The 17,894-nt window shown below is 41.1% G+C and overlaps 1 protein-coding gene across 1 annotated transcript; it reads left to right on the plus strand.

The window, feature by feature from the left end:
* Positions 1–7,546: 7,546 nt before the first annotated feature.
* On the plus strand, positions 7,547–11,959 carry T265_00305 (hypothetical protein; the record flags this gene model as incomplete). The annotated part of the gene is made up of 2 exons (XM_009164050.1): positions 7,547–7,650; positions 11,722–11,959. The coding sequence occupies 2 exons, from the start codon at positions 7,547–7,549 to the stop codon at positions 11,957–11,959; spliced, it is 342 nt and encodes a 113-aa protein (XP_009162314.1).
* Between the last annotated feature and the right edge of the window lie 5,935 nt (positions 11,960–17,894).

Here is a 17,894-nt window from a genome sequence, read left to right on the forward strand (position 1 = left end):
TAGATCAATGGGTCTTAGAGATACACACAGTGCAACACTCCGATGAAGTCCAGTCTGTTTGCAATGGAATCCACTCTCTTTGTAGTGGCCGGTAGGTAAATTCTTCATCGTGCCCCTTACCCACCATCGGTAGGCAGGGTTGTCCGTTTTGTTGTTTCAAGCTGATGGCTTTGTTGAGGAAAGCTTTTGATATCTCAGCCCCTTTGTTCGGCCTTTGCATACTGATTTTGCGCCTACAGGCGAGTTGATCAGGCATCCGTCTCACATACAACTTATCCAAAGCATCGCACTAGGCAGGCTGAATTATTAGCTGAGTAGCCTATGGTCTTTGCATTCGGTATAAAACGACGGGTTTATATCCATGTTAAAGCAACATCCATGTATGGCCAGAATACACGAGTGTTCCCAGTACGCAGTATCCACATTCTTTTTCTACGACACATCTCTGGATACCTTCAAATCTAAAGGAAGAGCCTAAATAGCAATCTTTGAAGCGTATGATTTGTGTTCGTGTTGTGTGAATACTTAGAGAGTAAACATTCCTGTTTGACCATAGATATATATTACTTATTTGAAAACTCAAGCCAAATATTTCCCTATCTATCTCAAGCTGACTAGATAAAACTTTTATTGTCCATCAAATAACTTAAGTGTGTCAAGCCCCACAAGTTTGAAAATGAAATTGCTGCAAAAGGTTATGAAGTCGCACTTGACTCTTCCTTTTATACTGATTACTCGGACTCATATAGACTACCGGTGATGAAGCAAATCGTCAATTTCACCCTTGGAGGGTTACTTTGAAGATCGATAAGCCGGCCACAACAAAGCAGGAGGGTGGAATAAGTAGTCTCATATATTTTAACTATTCTTCAGGACACGCTAGATTTCCACGTTCAAAAACAATTGACTGAAAATACCTAATTGGTCAAACAATTTGATGAAAATCCATTTGACAGATGACACATTAATTTGTCCATCTGTTTGGAAAATTTTCGAATAAATGGCGTAGACACAACGTTTTTCCAATGTTTTGCCGTGGTATTCTGACTTTTCTTTCCAGTTTAGTGTTCATATACAAATAAAATACGTCTTTGGAAAGCTGTTATTGATACTTAACTGGGTATGATGGAGTAAACCGTCGTCACAAATCTGAGGCTTCAATCACTGTGTTCCGACCATATCTTCAGAAGCCAGTCAAACATATAGCTTAAGGCTCCTTTTCCAGGGGAGAGGATACCTAATTCCATTTAACTGTTGACATGGCGACGGGTAAACGTATCTTTTTGTCTCCGTCATGCTTACAAGAAAAATGCAGACAAATATAGCGTTTCTCCAACAGAAGAACCTTATTTAGATGGAAAAACTTTTAAACAGAGAACAGCTTTCTTCGATTCAAATCACTTTCGGAGAGTATACCCCGAAGGGACAAACATCCAACAGAGGTTAAATGAGGGGAAGACCAGTTTTAATCTTCAGAATTAGCCAGACATATCTCGCCATGAGTGTTTAGCAACATCAGAGTGGCTCTATTGTTTAACTGACCAACTGGACTTCTAGACAACCCTGGGATTTTGATAAGTTTTCCTTAGCAACGGTTGCTGTTTGCAAACTATACTGGCACATCAGTTTACATTGATGATTAATCAGCAGACGGTGAGTGTGATGCAAAATGATGGCTTCGATATGTTTGCCTATAATGTCTGCGATGGTTGCAATATTTTGCTGCCGAATGTAATATAGGCAAGCATGTTTATTGGAGGCCCATTTCTGTGGCACTTTCAAGCATCTATCGAAGAACAGATGAGATAAGCGGCATTTTATGGTGTCAGACCTAACGAGAAACGTCTAAAAATGTAAGCCGTTTTCTGATAGACAAAGTCCAAAGCACAAGAAAGCATTGGCAATAAGGAAGGCATACCGTAAGAAGACTCGGTCTGATTGAAATCAGTGGCAGCTAAAAAATGTGATTGTTTGCTCTGATAAAACCGTCTGGGAGGTTAAATAGGACCGGATAAATTTTAGTGAGGAGAATAGAACTGGCTTATAAGAAATGGAAAGGAACGAGCATGTAAAACAGTTGAAGCCGATTGTATTCATAGTGAGATTTCGGCAATTCGCTCCAATCAATGCATCATAAAAATAACAACTCCAGAAATAGAACTAGCAACTTCGGACGCAAGAGACATTTCTCACTTGCACTGATGATAGAATATCGAAGAAAGCTATCACTGGATTTCGCTTATGATATCAGGCGTTTCAAATTGAAGGCTTATAAACCGATGTGTTAGAGATGCCATTCAAAGCAACGTCTGATAAATTCCCGACAGCATATAAGCTGCGAGACCATTTGCTCCCTTGTCCTGTAGTTACCCTTATTGCTACTTTATCTTCGTTAATGATTGGTCATAGGGATTTATTGTAGGTCACGGTCTGAAAAGCGCAAATACCAGGTGAACCTTCAGTGAAGCTTTATTTTTCATCAACTGCAGTTTACGGCCTACTCCGCCACGAAAGCTCAGGTTATACCACAGTTACGCACAAAATAAAGAAGAACCAATATTAGCGAAACACATATAATCACATATATTAACTTGGTTTGACGAAAGACCCACCTGGAAACAAGCTTAATCTTCCGTTTACGATTAGCAGTATATTACGTCTATACATGTACTGCGACATCTCGGATATCGTAGCAACGGAAACATGAGGGGAGACTGTTGTAACAGATAAAGTTGCTGAAAAATATCAGAAACGAGAGGTTCAGTTGGATTTCAGGTGAGTCTCAAGTAAAAAACCGAATTGGTGTGCAACTAAGTCCAGTTCTCTAATTTCGTGCAATTCGGGTTCGACTGGGACAAACGGTTGATGGAAGATCGGGAACTGCGCCTACCTGATGGACTTCAAGAAAAAAGAAAGGGTCTTTCGGTTTTCAGTAACCTAAAGAGTAGTGTACTAAGTCTATACAAGGATCAAAATCATTGAAAATCGAGTAATCTGTGGACATCGTCACCTTGTTGGGAGGTGACAAATTTTTGAACGAACAAGCTGTCGAACTTATTAGCCTAAAACAACTGGTTTATGAATCTAGATAGATCGTTTTTCTACATAACATTAGCAGGGGAAGAGAACGGGTAATGGTATCAACGAACCTAACCGCCAATTATAAACCTAACATTACGTTGGAATGTGGCAAGAGTGACACTGATAGTAAGCATGTGCATCAAGGCTAATGGAACTAGAGGTAGGAGGTGGACGAGGCAATATGCAGCGGTTAGTAGCAATGAAAAAGTGATTGAAGATACAAACTTCCAACACTCCCGCACTGTTCGATGAAAAAACCTGGCTGACTCAGTGGCATAAAGCTTTTAGATGACAGATATTTCAGAGAATGAACAGAGCGGTCATCTTCCACCAAGCGAACTAAGCGTATGTTCGCCAAGATTTCTTAACGTGGTACCCTGGCCTTCACTACAAGTACCTGTACCAGTGAAGTTTTCAAAGGTGCCTTCAAAATTCCACTCACTGTCGATTTCCCTATTCACGGGACTATTTTGGGCCTCGCATATGTTTAATCACCAAAAGCCATTGAATGATAGTTGACTTAAAGCTGCAAGGTATAAAGGGGTGTGCTTCCGCTCAACGCATACCACTTTGTGTGAGGCGCTAGCCTACTGAACACTACTCAAGTTACTTGCTTGGGGAGCTGTGAAACTATATTTTAACTCTTTCTGATCTGCAGACTATCCTCTTTCTTCTACGTGATGACAAACAGTATTTTGTGTAAACCCCACACTGTCGGCCAATCAATATTCCTTGCATTCTTTTGTATGTGTGAATCCACAAATCACGTGGATAAGAGTAGAGGAAGGCAAATTTGTTAAATCACGAATCAAAAATGCTGCCAATTTTGAAGTGCCATCCTTTGGTTACTGCTGGGTGAGAAATTTGTCTGTCTAATTATTTATTTTGGAGCTTGTGTTTTGAGTGATGTTGTCCGTTCTTTAATGGACGGGCCTTTTCAACACTCCATTAAACAAAGACCTCATATAGACAATAATGCTATGTCACGATAAATTCCTACAGTTCAGCAGTTGCTAATCAAGGTAATGTAATTGTTTTGTGGAGGACCATCCTAAGGATCGCTTTCTTTCGTGAATTCAGGTCGGACAAAGTTTGAAGGAGATCAACTGTGCACTAGTTGAACACATGGTGAACGTCTCCGTTATCAAGCAGTAAGTGATTCGAATTTTATGACGACTTTTTTCTTAGATACTATTTGTACGACTTCCAGGGGATATGCATCGAGGTCAACCATGGCGCTCAAAGTTTAGGATCACGGTTGCTCGCAGTAAGTCATGCGATTTTACAATTCAGTAAACCTATGGTTTTTTTATACATCTGGCTTTCGCATTGTAATTTATAGCACAGTGACTTCATGCTTTTCGTTTTATCGATTTGTCTTGTTGAAATGAAATTATGGGTCGGATATTTTGGTTGTGAAACGCTCTGAGCACTAAAAAAAGGTCAATGCGACAATCATTTTCTGATTAGTTCAACTGCGAGGACCGAATACCGCAAGCAAGGAATAGTTTGCATAAGATCAAAAGAGAATGGCATCCTACAACTCAATCACCAAAACGGATGTCGCTCAATTCGCGGAAGGGTTCATGTGTATTGGCTCATTTCTCCATATAAGGCAGGCATCAGGAGAATTCTATCCCGGCATTCTCCCGATAATCGTTCTGTGAGCAAAAATGCATTGAGGACTGGAATTTCGTAAGTGTTCCTCTCTCGACCAAATGGTTGGAAGTTTAAAGGTCAAAATGATGATTACCCAGGTTATGGTAAGTACAACCTAATAGCTTATGGTCAGCTGGCAAAATTCATCCAAAATAAACCATGGGTTTTCAAGAACAATAACTACACAGCGTGGGACCAAATGGTTGGAAGTTTAAAGGTCAAAATGATGATTACCCAGGTTATGGTAAGTACAACCTAATAGCTTATGGTCAGCTGGCAAAATTCATCCAAAATAAACCATGGGTTTTCAAGAACAATAACTACCTCAAACAGCGTGGGAGCATCAAAAAGCGACGAGAATGAAGAGGGTGATGTCTTCTCTTTAAGCAGCATTGTCGCGCGAGGATTTAATGACTCAAATCTCGCCTAAAACATTTACGAGGTCTTTTTTCACTTTTAATGGGCCTAATGGTAAAAATGTGGCCTACGTTATTCACTTTCCACCTCAGAGTAACACTGAGCTGAGTTTCTGGATTCTAAACGTAAATTTAAATGCAAGAAGGGAATAGATAACATTCGACATAGTAACCAAAGTTGTTCGGGACATGGAAAACTGGTAATACATCTGAACCACGAGAAAACAAGAAAGTTCATTGGTCTTAATGGGATTGTTTTCAGCGCCCAACACTTTTTATGGGAGCTTCTGTCCCACGCAGTTAGAGAGAGAGCAGTGATAAAACAAATGAGCAAACCAACTTATATACATCGATAAATCAAACAAGCGTGAGTGAGAAAGGCCTTTCATGAGGGAAGTTGGTTTCGCTTATGGAGTACCACCTTGCGGTGGCCTTGACCAAGAACCAAACAAGCCGGGCTTTCATGAGTACGTTTGTTTGTTGAAACCCTTGATATTGATACACGTGTCTGCTACAAGACCTCAGGATAAGATGTAAAAAACACCACACAGCTTTTCCGTTATTCATTTGGACCGATCAACATATATTTCCCCTCTAAACCGGCTTGGGTCCCTACCTGGAAAGTCATGAATTTGGCAAATGTCTGTTATCATGATACTCTGTTGGTGGCTTCTCCAAAGTACTAATAGAAAACATTAGTCGAAAATGCACCTTAACACTCAGTGAAACTAGGATGGATTGATTTCTAACGGTTTTATGAGAATACGTCTAATATAGATCCCTTGAGATCTCTGCCAACCAGGTGGACATTAAAGTGGTTCCAGAAACTTCTTGCAGTCATTTTTTGCTGTTAATTTAATTTAGAACCGTCTGACTAAGTTACCTTTCAAATTTTGCATCTGATTCTTATCGATAACTGTACACACCATTACGATTCAGCACAAACTGCTAGTTTGTAATGACCTAAGATCAGCAGACCTCTTACAGTCATTCGGTTTGTCATATTGGACTACTACTTCTAAGTCAGGACTATTTCACAGTACTGAATGTCCAGTTCATTCTATCGAAAGCAGCGAGCTGTTCCATCGTGAACATAAAGCTCCCTATGAGCCTCTTGAAATCCGCGAGGAGTACTGGAGGTGACAGGGAGGGTCGGAAACAGTCAGTGTAATCAATCACCACCAGAAGCAGGTGAAATCTTGTGTGAACTAAGTTTGCTTGAAATCCTGTCCACAAAATAGACCGAATTCCCTTCATCATTATTTCCCACCTGTGTCTTAGCAAGCGATGAAAAAACGGTGCGTGAGAAAGTGAGTCTGTTGGATGGTCTCATGGCGGTTTGAATGGAAGGGTAACTAGAGTCACAAAACATGGGTCTATAGATTGTAGCCGAACGATTGTTCTGTCACGGGTGAGTCAGCTGACCTGGAAGCGAAGGCATCATTTATAGTTGCTGATATCATGAAGACCAATGGCCAAAGGAGTGGTAATATGAGCATCAAAGAAAGCTATAGTGCTTCAAAGCCATTCCGAAAGCCAAATTCTCAGTTCAGACGCCTCTTGGAATAGAAAGGTAAGAGCCGAACGAGGCACGAAAGTCTTATCCATGGGCGAGACTATAATCACTGATGTATACGGAAGAAGAGAAACGAGCAGCTAAAAAGTCAGCTTTGACGTGAATGGACATTGTAGTAAAAATGCTAATAATGCTCTCATGGCATTGGTTGAAGAGTATTGAAGAGTGACTAGCAAAATTTCTGGTCTGCCAATTTACTGAAACAAAGCTCAAAAGCACTAACTGTCAAAGGAAGGTGAAGCACGTGGGGAATGAATGCCGTATTTGAACGTCCAAGTTCTTTAGACAGACATCCAGTGTAACAGTGCACGAGTTAATATAGTTGAACTCTGGACAGTCACACAATAACGAAATTCAGCTGCCTAACTATCGCAAATCATGTCCCTTGCTAATACTACTCATCATTCATACGGAAACCGAACCAATACAGTTCAAATCCCGGCACGGCCATTGGATATGCACTGCTGATGAGCAATAATAAGAGCAAACTCGAGTCTACTGCTTCCCTTTGGTGTGGACTCATCGGAATAATTACGCGAGAACAAGGGGACGGCTGTTCAAACGAGAGGGGTGTGACTACGAACAAAATACCTATCCCGAAAAAAAACCCAAAACTGCAATGCAATATAACTCGTAAATGTCCAAAAGAAACCAAGTGTACCAAGCCAATGAACAATCAAGTATTCACCATAATCTTTCCCATTGGTTGAATTTTTGCCGTGGCGAAGTAGTGAGTCTCAACGAGCAAACCGAACTGTGAAAATACGGACATCCTCGACGTTCAGCTGTAACTCCTTTTCAGTGCCTAGCTTTCATGCCACCCGAAGGAAGAACGAGGGCTGTAATAATGCCAGTTTGCACAAGCCTAGACAGACGAAGTCGTGATTCAGCGGTCGAGTTCAAGCCACGGACCTTCCGGTCAGTTAACCTTCACTCTAACTACTAAGCGATCTCGCCGCCTACAAACACACCCTCCTCAGGAAAATGTTAATTTCTGAAACCAATTGTTCCATACAACTGTCTTCTTTAACAAATTTCAATTCAAAATTCACTGAATTTCGTCGCCCTGAATTAACCTTCTCTCTTTTCTGAATGTTGGACTAAGGAGAGCAGAAGGTAGTTTATTCAAATGGAGTGAAATTGTTCTCTGTCCCAAAAAACTTGTAAATATCGTAGATTTAAACTGTCCTGCCCACAGCTCAATGCAAAAGTGGAGAACCTTTCATGTGACTGACGTTCTAAAGGCTTTCCGGTGCAGTTCAACCGAGAATGCTTCTTATTGCACGTCAGTCTATCTGTAAATTGAAAATCTTGACGATTGTTGTTGCTTTGCATAGAAAAAATCCAGCACAGTAGACACAGGAAGGCTGTTTTGTATAAATCTGATAAAAACGATTATTACTTTTTTTCAGCCCTTTTACGGTTTCGTCAAACTACTCATGAAAAGTATGCAGGAACTAATTCTGTAAGTACCTATTCTCATACGTTCCATCCTACTGATAAGCCATTTTGTTCGCCTGGTCCCTTTTTGCCCAGAACTTCAAACATTACCTCAACTTATATTTTCAAATGCTACCAACTAATCTAAGATCTCATTTGTCAGGGGTTAGTGTGTGAAACATCCATGATCGACTCGTCTCACAATGGTGAAGTTATATTCCTCAAAGCTTGGAACGGGTGAAATCCACGTTTGGTCAACGTAATTCCATTTCATACGTGTCTCCACATACAAGGAAGATAAGGCACCTTCTACCCCTAAGAGAGTGACCTCAAAACAAAGTAGCGTAGCTGAGTTTTGGAAACTAGTTGTTTTGGGAAGAACGGGCGCCTCACGAGAATTAAGCTTCCAAGACGAAAGCGATCTAGTCTGCCATACCAAACGCCCGTGAGATGCAGCATAACAAAAACCTGTCGGAACAGGTAGGTAGAAACTGAGCAATAACAGTTGTCTGCCGAAAGGCTACTGATTTTTAGGCCAAAAAATTAGGTAGGACGGAAGTATAGAGTTCTTTATCAAACAACTTTAGAACTGAACTTGATGGTAACGGGACCGTAGAAGGCATGCTTGTGCCCATTCAAGGGGTATGAAAGTATAATCAGCATTATTTAGGTGAAAGAAGATGCATGCTTCCCCTATATTTTTGGTAGGAAAAAGCCGAGGTGAACCTAAACTTATGAGGAGTACTTTTTTGAGCAGTATACTATTCTGAGGCACAGAGCATTGTTTTGAAAACTTTGACTTCCTCCAAGACAGCAAATGCAAGTGAATGCAGTACCATCTGGAGGAAGACGCTGTGAATAAGTCTACCTCTTTAATTCTACAAAAAGTCGATAAAGGAATAGGCAAATGTTTTTTTTAAGTTTCAGAGCGCTTTGTGTACCAGATAACGACGTACATTGTCCCGAAAGAATGCAGGAACTCGACGGCTCCAGAAAAATAGAACGGAGATGTGGAATGCCGTAGATGTCAAAACCAACCATGGACCAGCTTAAACTTATCCTGTTAATTTACTGCCTTTTTAACCATAGTTAAACGCATTTTTTGTCACGCGTATTTAACAGGGCCGGTGAGACTGCAGAATTCTTGGCTGCTAGACTGTTTTCCGTCTTCTGCAATGTCATTATTTCATTTAACAGCTGCTCTTCCGGGATGTGGGGGAGGTAAAATTGCCGATAGTATCAGCAGTCATTTCGTGTTGATTCGTCTGTACAAGAACTCAATGAAATAAAATAAGGTATCACTAAGATTTCTACCACTTGTTCACAGTGAACGTTGAAGCGCAGTACACTCATTTGTTAGCTATTTTGATGCCAACTTAAGACCTACCTGAATCTCGCGTTTCCGATTGATTTTTGAGTTTGACTTCATTTAAACGATCAGAATAAGGCAATGGCCGTTAAGTGTCTCTAATATTTTTGACAAAGTGTACAAGTGGTACGCTTTCATGATACCATTTTAGTAACGCCCGCAAAATCACAGGGTAAGCATCTCCACTCATATGAGGAAACAAAGTGAAAGTGGGAGGTGTAATAGTTATGAAGAAGAGAACGCTCAGAAGGGCAATCATATCCCTCACAATCTTTGAGTGGCTCATTCATGATGCAATGCCGTTGATGTGCATATGAGAGATAGGTCGGTTTGAGGAAGATAGGGACAGAAAATCATCCTGTTAGTAAAGGTAGTGCCGGCATCTTTAATATAGATTAAGGAGGGAAGTAACTGTTATAAATATTGCGGGGTCTATGTTCATTTTACCTCTAGACAACGCGATGACACTCGAAAACGGAACGCAAGCGACTAAAATAGATATCATCAATTGGTCGAGAAACACTTTCATAAGGAACTATAAAGAAGCGCAAATTGTCAGTTTATCCAGTAGCACCAGGTAAATTGTGCCGTGTACCCGTGGTTCTTAATGTGACAGTTTGTTCACTACCAGCTGGCCATTTTATAAAATGGGACAAGGATGGCAAAGCCCTGTTTAAAAAAAACGTTTAAACGTGTAATATCCGAATTCCTCGAACAAACTTAAAGACAAGGCATATCGCGCGTCGTCCTCCACCAAACAAGAAGCATTGGTCAGAATTGCTTGTTTCATGTAACTGCCATTGGTACCGCATACAAATGAAACTTCAAGGAATCCCGCCTTATTGTCCTTTTTGTAGATGGGATTGAATATTCGACGTAACAGCACATTACGGTTGTGCATTACTCGTCACTAAATAGCCCTTGTGTCTGCTCCGCCTGGACCGATTTTACTAACTGTCACCGAAGATTATGCCAACAACAACTTTGATGAATCACTGGGCACGTTACTTTCTAATGGGACACACCACAAGCGGGAATTATCTGCAAAATTCTGTTCCATCTATAATTCGCACCATCCAATAGGAGATCACAGTTTGGTGACTGTTCGGATAGCCCTTTTTTGTTATCGGGGCTGAGCAATGCAAATCGCCTTAACATCTGATGTTATCTTTTGACGCCATAAGCGTTTCTTGCATCCAACTAGTCCCGTCTATGACAGTCAAAATCTCCTCCACTAACTCAATTCAAATGAATCAACGGAGTAGAGTGCATAAATCGAACCAGATAAGACCTAAGTGCACGTTTTCAAGCAGCCAACCGGAGGTCTAGGACTTGAAACCTGCCCTTCGGATACATGTCTTACAAAGCTCAGATAACGACTGTACTTAGCACCAAATCGGTGCGAACTATGTACTCAGCCAAGCGGTCACTTTTCGGCTAGACACGCCCTTATATTTATATGCAACGAGAGCCAACTGAGTCCATCATTCCATCCACTCTGAACTGTACACAAACCGTGCCGCAATCAACCCACCCCATTCAGCCAACTGCCAAGCTAAATGCGAAACTGGCCCCGGTGCAATTTCCCTTCGTCAAAATGAGCAGCGTACAATTTTGACTGAATCTAAATTCCGTCCGCCTAAAGACCTATGCAGCTTTCATGGACGTTGTAGATATCAAAGTCCTAGTACAAAGGGAAAGATGTTCCGTAAACAAGTGGACCAGGTGTGAAGAAATAACGTTCTTCGCAATGGTTGACTGATTTGTTGACTCAGAAACCCTGACTTTTCTTCTAACGTTCTGGTTCTCATAGAAGCATTTCTTCGTGTGAGCGAAGATCGGTGCACAAGCGCGAATTACGGAACTCACGATGAGATAGGCAAAAATTCCATTTTTTTGGAGAAATACCTGACACGTTTGACTATAACCACCATCATACAACAGAGATCATACAGCAGGTTTAACTTCAGAGAACGGAGGTCACCATGTTGAAATATTTGTTCGCTTGTGCATCATGGCACTGTTTGAGGGTAGCTGAGTCACTTTTCGATGGGTTGGTCCGACAACTTTCATCTTGGTTTAATAAGCCTTCCGGAAATAGGAAAATATTTTTCGCTTGATCATTTCACCGCCTAACAATGTATCCATTAGGCCGCATTATTTATCGCTTTGGAACCCAGACTGAAAGTATGTTGCATCGACAAACTACCCCTCCATCCTTTTTTCATAAAGGAAACTACTCACAAGGTTGCTGAAAACTCTTCGACAGCCGACGACCGGTTTCGCCCTTCTTGGGGTTCATCAGGTGGGCGCAGTTCCCGAGTTTCCGTCAACCATATGTATCACTTGAACCCAAATTGGACTGTTTTCGAGAAATACACAAATTTGCAAATCAATTTGGTTTTCACGAGAGACTGAACTAAATCTCTCCTTTATGATATTCTACAACTGAATGTGCTGCACACAAGCCTCCTCATGATTCAGTTGGCACGATACCGTCCAATGTAGAATATAAGTAGAATATAAGCAGAATATAAGTAGAATATAAGGTTGACTGAAACTCGGGACTAACTCTCCATCCTGTTTATGTAGGTTCATTCAGCCAGTACGAACTCAATTTCCGTTTTTGCGCGTCCACATTCCAACTTACCCCAAAACATGTTGTCTCAAGATTATAGTTCCGGGCATAATCACAAATCTAGCAGATTAGTTTCTTTCCTGGTGATTGGACAAATGAGGAATCCGTAATCTGCAACCTGTACACATGCACAAATGAAGCCCAGCTAACCTAAACGAAGTTTTACCGGTATAAAGTTTGACTTTGAGTGACCCCATGACCGCTTGCTTCTTCACATACAGCCAAGTCAGATTACGAGCTTGTTCACAGCGCCTACAGAAAATGGTGCGACGTTCCCTTAATAAGTTGAATTGTGGGTACAATCTAGTTTTGTTGTTTTACCACCCGTTTGGACGAAGCTGGTCAACATAATTCGCACCAGAAAGCTCGAGAAAATTAAATTTTTGTACGCGTATTCAAATCGTAGTAAGATATCCGTTTCTGTTGTAAATGAAGTGATTCTAGACTGCTAGGAATGCAAATTGTTCATAGTGGAATACTTTTAGGGTTCCGGGTTCTATCGTGCACTTAGTGTGAAAACAGGTTTTGGAGCGCATTCTCTGACGTAATCAACAGGGGAACTGATTACCTCGTATCCTTCTGGTCCGCATCTTGGCCATTTCTTGTTGTGGCCCATTGCCAAAACTTCACTTGGTTTCCGCTTTCGGATTTTGGGTTATTCAAACAACACCTGCGGCGTAAAAAAAAGTAGAATAGCTTTTGTTTGCCGCTCAAAACATTTCGGTCCCTCACAAACTAGATTGGATGAAAGTCATTGCGTAGGTTTTGCCTTTCAATTTCCCAAACCGAATTAATGGGCGAAATTCATCAAAACACCGTGGAGTTCACGTTTCCAAGTAGATTGTGGGTATATATATTTGGAACGCTCGAAGGAAACATGCATATTGTTAACAGAAAGTTCCGACTGAGTTCATATCCTAAGATAAAGGTGCTCAACAAATCGAAGTATCACGGTCAACTGCCAACACTCTGTGGGTGTTTAGACAATGTCAGTGTTAAATCTAATGTTGAACTTGCAGCTCATTGTTGATCTCATGATCGTTGCCTGAACCACCAGGTAGAGGTAAGACCTCTCAATTTCAAGTGCGTAGAAATGGCTTGCAGCGTACATCCTCTGTAATTTAGTTGGTACATCGGTCGTGTTTGAACCGGGGAACTGATTCAAGTTTGCTCCCAGTCGTGGTCATCTGTTTACGCACTTCAACTTCATAATCTCTAAAGAAAGTCTAATGGTTTGCTCCGTCTTCAACCTAGGCGAAATTGCTCCGAGAAAAGGTGTTGCTTTTGTCACTCGTGAATCATTTTATGCATTAGGACACTTGCTTATGATCCACTTCGGCCTGCTACGCTGTATCGTTCGTTGGTATTGCTGCGTACTCCATAATGCCCACCGCTATATCACCATAGACTTTTTCGTCGTTCTTCTTTGCAGCATTTTGGTCGGTCTGATTGAACCGCTGAATCCACTCCCAATCTTCGGCCAAGGTAAACATATGATTTGCGTCATATATATGACCAGTTTTCGAATATGCGTTGCGTGTGCATAGAGTGATCAGTCGGTAAAAGGGAACCACCGTTTCATTTGATTGATTTCTCAAAATTAACGAATTTTATATATGAGAACCTTAAGAGGCTAAGTAACAGTTAGCAAGTGTTCATGCTAAGCAGGCCCAATGGTAAGCTGAACTGAGAATAACAGCGAGAGAAAGCGCTGACCAAGACCGAAGTAAGCTATGCGATTACAGTTAAACAACAACATCAGAATCCTCTTAATTAAGCGACTCGTTTCAGTTTTTGTCGTAATGTACTCTTACTAACTTGAATTTTAATATGTATTCAACATTAACAATTCTGGAGCACTCAACTGACAATGTTGAGCTCGGTCTTTCAGTCCATCAGTTAGGTGTTTCTGCTGAAAAATTCCAGGGTGGGATTTGGACACAAAATTTTCGAAACAAATTTCAGTTACTAACGTCAGTTTCTACGTTTCATCGGCTAATAACAAGAGATTTTTATATTGCACAGCAGTCAATTAGGAGCAAAGCGTCAGGCATCTACGAAACATTCTGATTGGTTTCGGTTCAAAGAGGTTGTTACAAAGTCAATTTATCGGTGGGGTGTGGAAAAAGGAAGTTTTGCCATAGGATTTATCAAAAAGTGAGAATATTATAGGTTACAGTAGACAACTGATCATGAAACACCACCCGAGGAGTGAAAGTTTAGGAAATTTAGCGTTAGATGTCTGCTTAAGGCACTCAAATCTTTGCTGTCCATTTGAGCAACGAGCCAAGTCGCCATAACCATTCACCTTGCTCACTCCCTACTTTGAGCAGGGTTCATTATGTCACTGATCACATTTGACTTTGCTCTGTTATTTTGCCATCCTATCAATTATGTCCTAAAATCAAAACGGCTAGGTGGCCGAGCCAGAAAGGGCGCATAAACGATTTGCGTGCTGTGCAAGCTTTAAAATTTACCAAGATCACTTAAAGTATGCATTTTATAAAGTCACAACATAAAATAGGTCTTTGTTGAAGAATACAAATAAATCACAACCATACCACAACAGATCAAGTTCCCCACAATACTTCTCAATTCATCTCCTTTAATATTACCTGATGTTTTCTGTGAAGTTTCGGAGACAGGACCTTATTTGCATTGTCCGATCTGTCGATGGTAAAAAATTGCCCCACAGTGCATCTGACACAGTATTTCCTGAAAGAAAAAACAAGCAGCCTGTGCAAACGGTGTTTTTTCACAACTGTTAGAGAAAAGGTCGTCGCTTATTTTGGACTCTACCCCAAACATTCTTCGAAGTTCGCGAATATACACTCATTCGCAAACTAATTTGGTTTTTCGAGAGACTCACTTGGAACCCAGCTGAATCTCTCGTTTGTGTTGTCCTTCGAAGTTCGTTCATGCCACTTTCACCCTATCAAGGTTGAATACTTCACACGCCAAAGATCCTCATATTGATTTTAGTTGAACTTGGAATCTAGGAGCAAATGGTTAGTCCCTGTCAAACTGATGTGATTCCATTCTTATTATAGTAATGTAAGGGAGAAATGAGTATCGGAAACAGATTACTGTTGGGTTAATAGTACTTTCAAAGCACCTGTATCCAAGATAGTGTTCGTGCTTGTATGTGCATTCTGTGGCTTACTTTCGCGGTAAAGACAGATGTGTACAGATGTGTGATCCACCCAAAACGGTCCTCTTTTATCCAGCCAATCATACTGGTCGACAGGGACTAATTGACATTTGACGATCGCCAGGTGAGACTGAATACAACAGAAGCTTGGGAAATGAGAATGTTTTGAGTTGACGATTACGATTCACACCACTGTGACCGAGGTGCTGAAGAGGTGTTAAGAGAATAATAATGAAACTGGTGGGCATGTGCAGAGAGGATTTCGATCAGCCAAATTCAAAAATGAAAACGAGTCACGAGTAGAACTGGTATCAGATCTCGTGTTCATCGCTAAAGGCGACCAAAGAATAAAACCTCGCCCGCTCCTGATCAAAAAGCTGTATAATTAACTAACTAATTCACTCTAATTGAAGTGCTCTGAATTTCTTCTACCCATCGGTCGTGAGAAAACTTAGGCATCTCCCCTACAGGTCAACAAGATTAACCGTTAGTCACTAGCAGTCCAATGTGCTAGTTGAAAGGAATCTTGTCCATTGGTTCTCCATTATCCAGGTACCATTCCTCACATAGCGTTTCGAAAGTTTTTGTCAGAAGCAAAACTGTGTGCAAAAAAAAATGAAGTATTGTTTGTCAGTCCTTTCCGAAATAATCTGAGGGGCATTTAGAATGATTGGACGGGTGGCCCTTGTGAAAGTGACACCTAGGATATTGGAATGAATACAGTTCAGCTAACGGAGTGTTCTCCGTTCTGGACAATCCCCTCTCTCATACCGCACTCAGATTTCCCTCAGACGATTAGTCAACTGATCTCTGGTTGCACAAATGTTTTTATTGCAGCTGGTAAAGCTCTGCCCCAGAAAAACACAAACAGGACCTCCAGGTATTACCTGGAGTGTATTTCACAAGTTGATGTTAGGTCTTAGTCTACTTCAATAGATATCCTTCACCATAACGACACGCTAGGTTTCTGTTCATGGCTCACACGGATGTGAATTATCCTACACTCTGTAAAACAGACTGATCAGCTATTTAGGATGTTTTTGTTTAAACAATATCGACAGCGCTAGAAAGTAGTGTTAGAGGCAAGATGGCTCAGTGGTTTGAACGCGAATTTACTGACCGGAAGGTCCGTGGTTTGAACCCGACCTCTGCCTATCGACTTCCCCCTTTAGGGTTGGGCAACCTAGCAGTATCTCAGCCCTCGTGCTTACTTCTGGTGGCATGAAAGTTAGGCACCTAAAGGGTGTTACAGCTGCGCTCTATCTTTTTAAACCTGTTCCCATGGTAGCTTCAATTTGACTTTAATTTGTTGAGAAGCAAGACAGATAACTGAGGTCCCGATGATTCAAGACATTTTAATATCTAAGAGAACTCGTTTAAAGAAGTGAGCAACCACATAATTGGAGGGACTACTTCACTTAGATAGCATTGTACAGCGAAGAAATTTCACTCATACAGTAAACTATACCCTTGAATATTTGCTTGTAGAAAACTGTCAGCGAAACTTTTAGGGATATTTACCTTGGGAGAGAAAGGATAAGAGGTCTTGTGATAGGGATCCGGCTACGAAAACAAAGCAACTGTACGTTCACGTCGAAAAAACGCTCTGAAGATCGACGCCCGTGTTATCACCTAGATACGACCAGTGAGAAAATGCACTCAGTGGGAAAAATCATTTGCGTAGAAATTGTACTCTGTGGAGCAACAGTTACGATTCATTTGGGATGGAATGGGTGTCTGAAGAGATAAACTGCTTATGGTAGGAATTCGAGTGACGCCTGTTTCAAACGCTTATGTGGACGACAACAACCAATTCTTGTTGTCCAAACAATCAAGAAAACCAGACAGTTATCCAGAAGATGGCTCACTTCTGCTGCCTAGTAGTTTCCTGAAATTCTTTTGTGATATCCTCGAAACCAGTACGCACCTGCACCGAAATTATCTCCAATTATCCCCAAATAGCTTCTGCACAGTGGGAGGTATCTAGGTAAACAGTCGTTGCGTTAACCATTTTTCTTTAGGCATTCCACAATATCGAAAAACATTTGGTAACAAGTAAGCGCCCAAAAGCCTGGAAAACTTCAAAATGACTTCAAAAATCACACTTGGTATGAGCTGCACTACTCCGGCATACGAAATTATTAAATAACCTAGCAAAAGCCGAATCTTTCGCAAATAGTTTCGCCCGCGATCCTTCAGAATGAAGTTTTGAGCTGTCGATCGTAGCATCGCGAACCTGCCAGCCGAAATTCACAGCTGCACTAGCTGGAAGTGGTTTTATTCTAGCGATTGTTGTTACAGCACATTGACGACCTAATCAACCTGACTACTAGTGAGTAGTCAGACTAGTTGCTCAACTGGTTACCGATTGTCATGGAAGGCCTAATAATAACATTTCCAAATGAAGCTTCCAAGCAACTTCCCTGGAATATAGGCCGGATTTCAATAAGAAGGCTACAGCTGGATTTCACAAGGCGTGGCCACGTGTATGAATAAGGTGATTCGTTCATGTTTCGTCGGATGTTATATATGTATAGAAAGGTCTGTTTACATATATATATATA

Source organism: Opisthorchis viverrini (assembly GCF_000715545.1).
Source record: "Opisthorchis viverrini unplaced genomic scaffold opera_v5_3, whole genome shotgun sequence".
NCBI lineage: Eukaryota > Metazoa > Platyhelminthes > Trematoda > Opisthorchiida > Opisthorchiidae > Opisthorchis > Opisthorchis viverrini.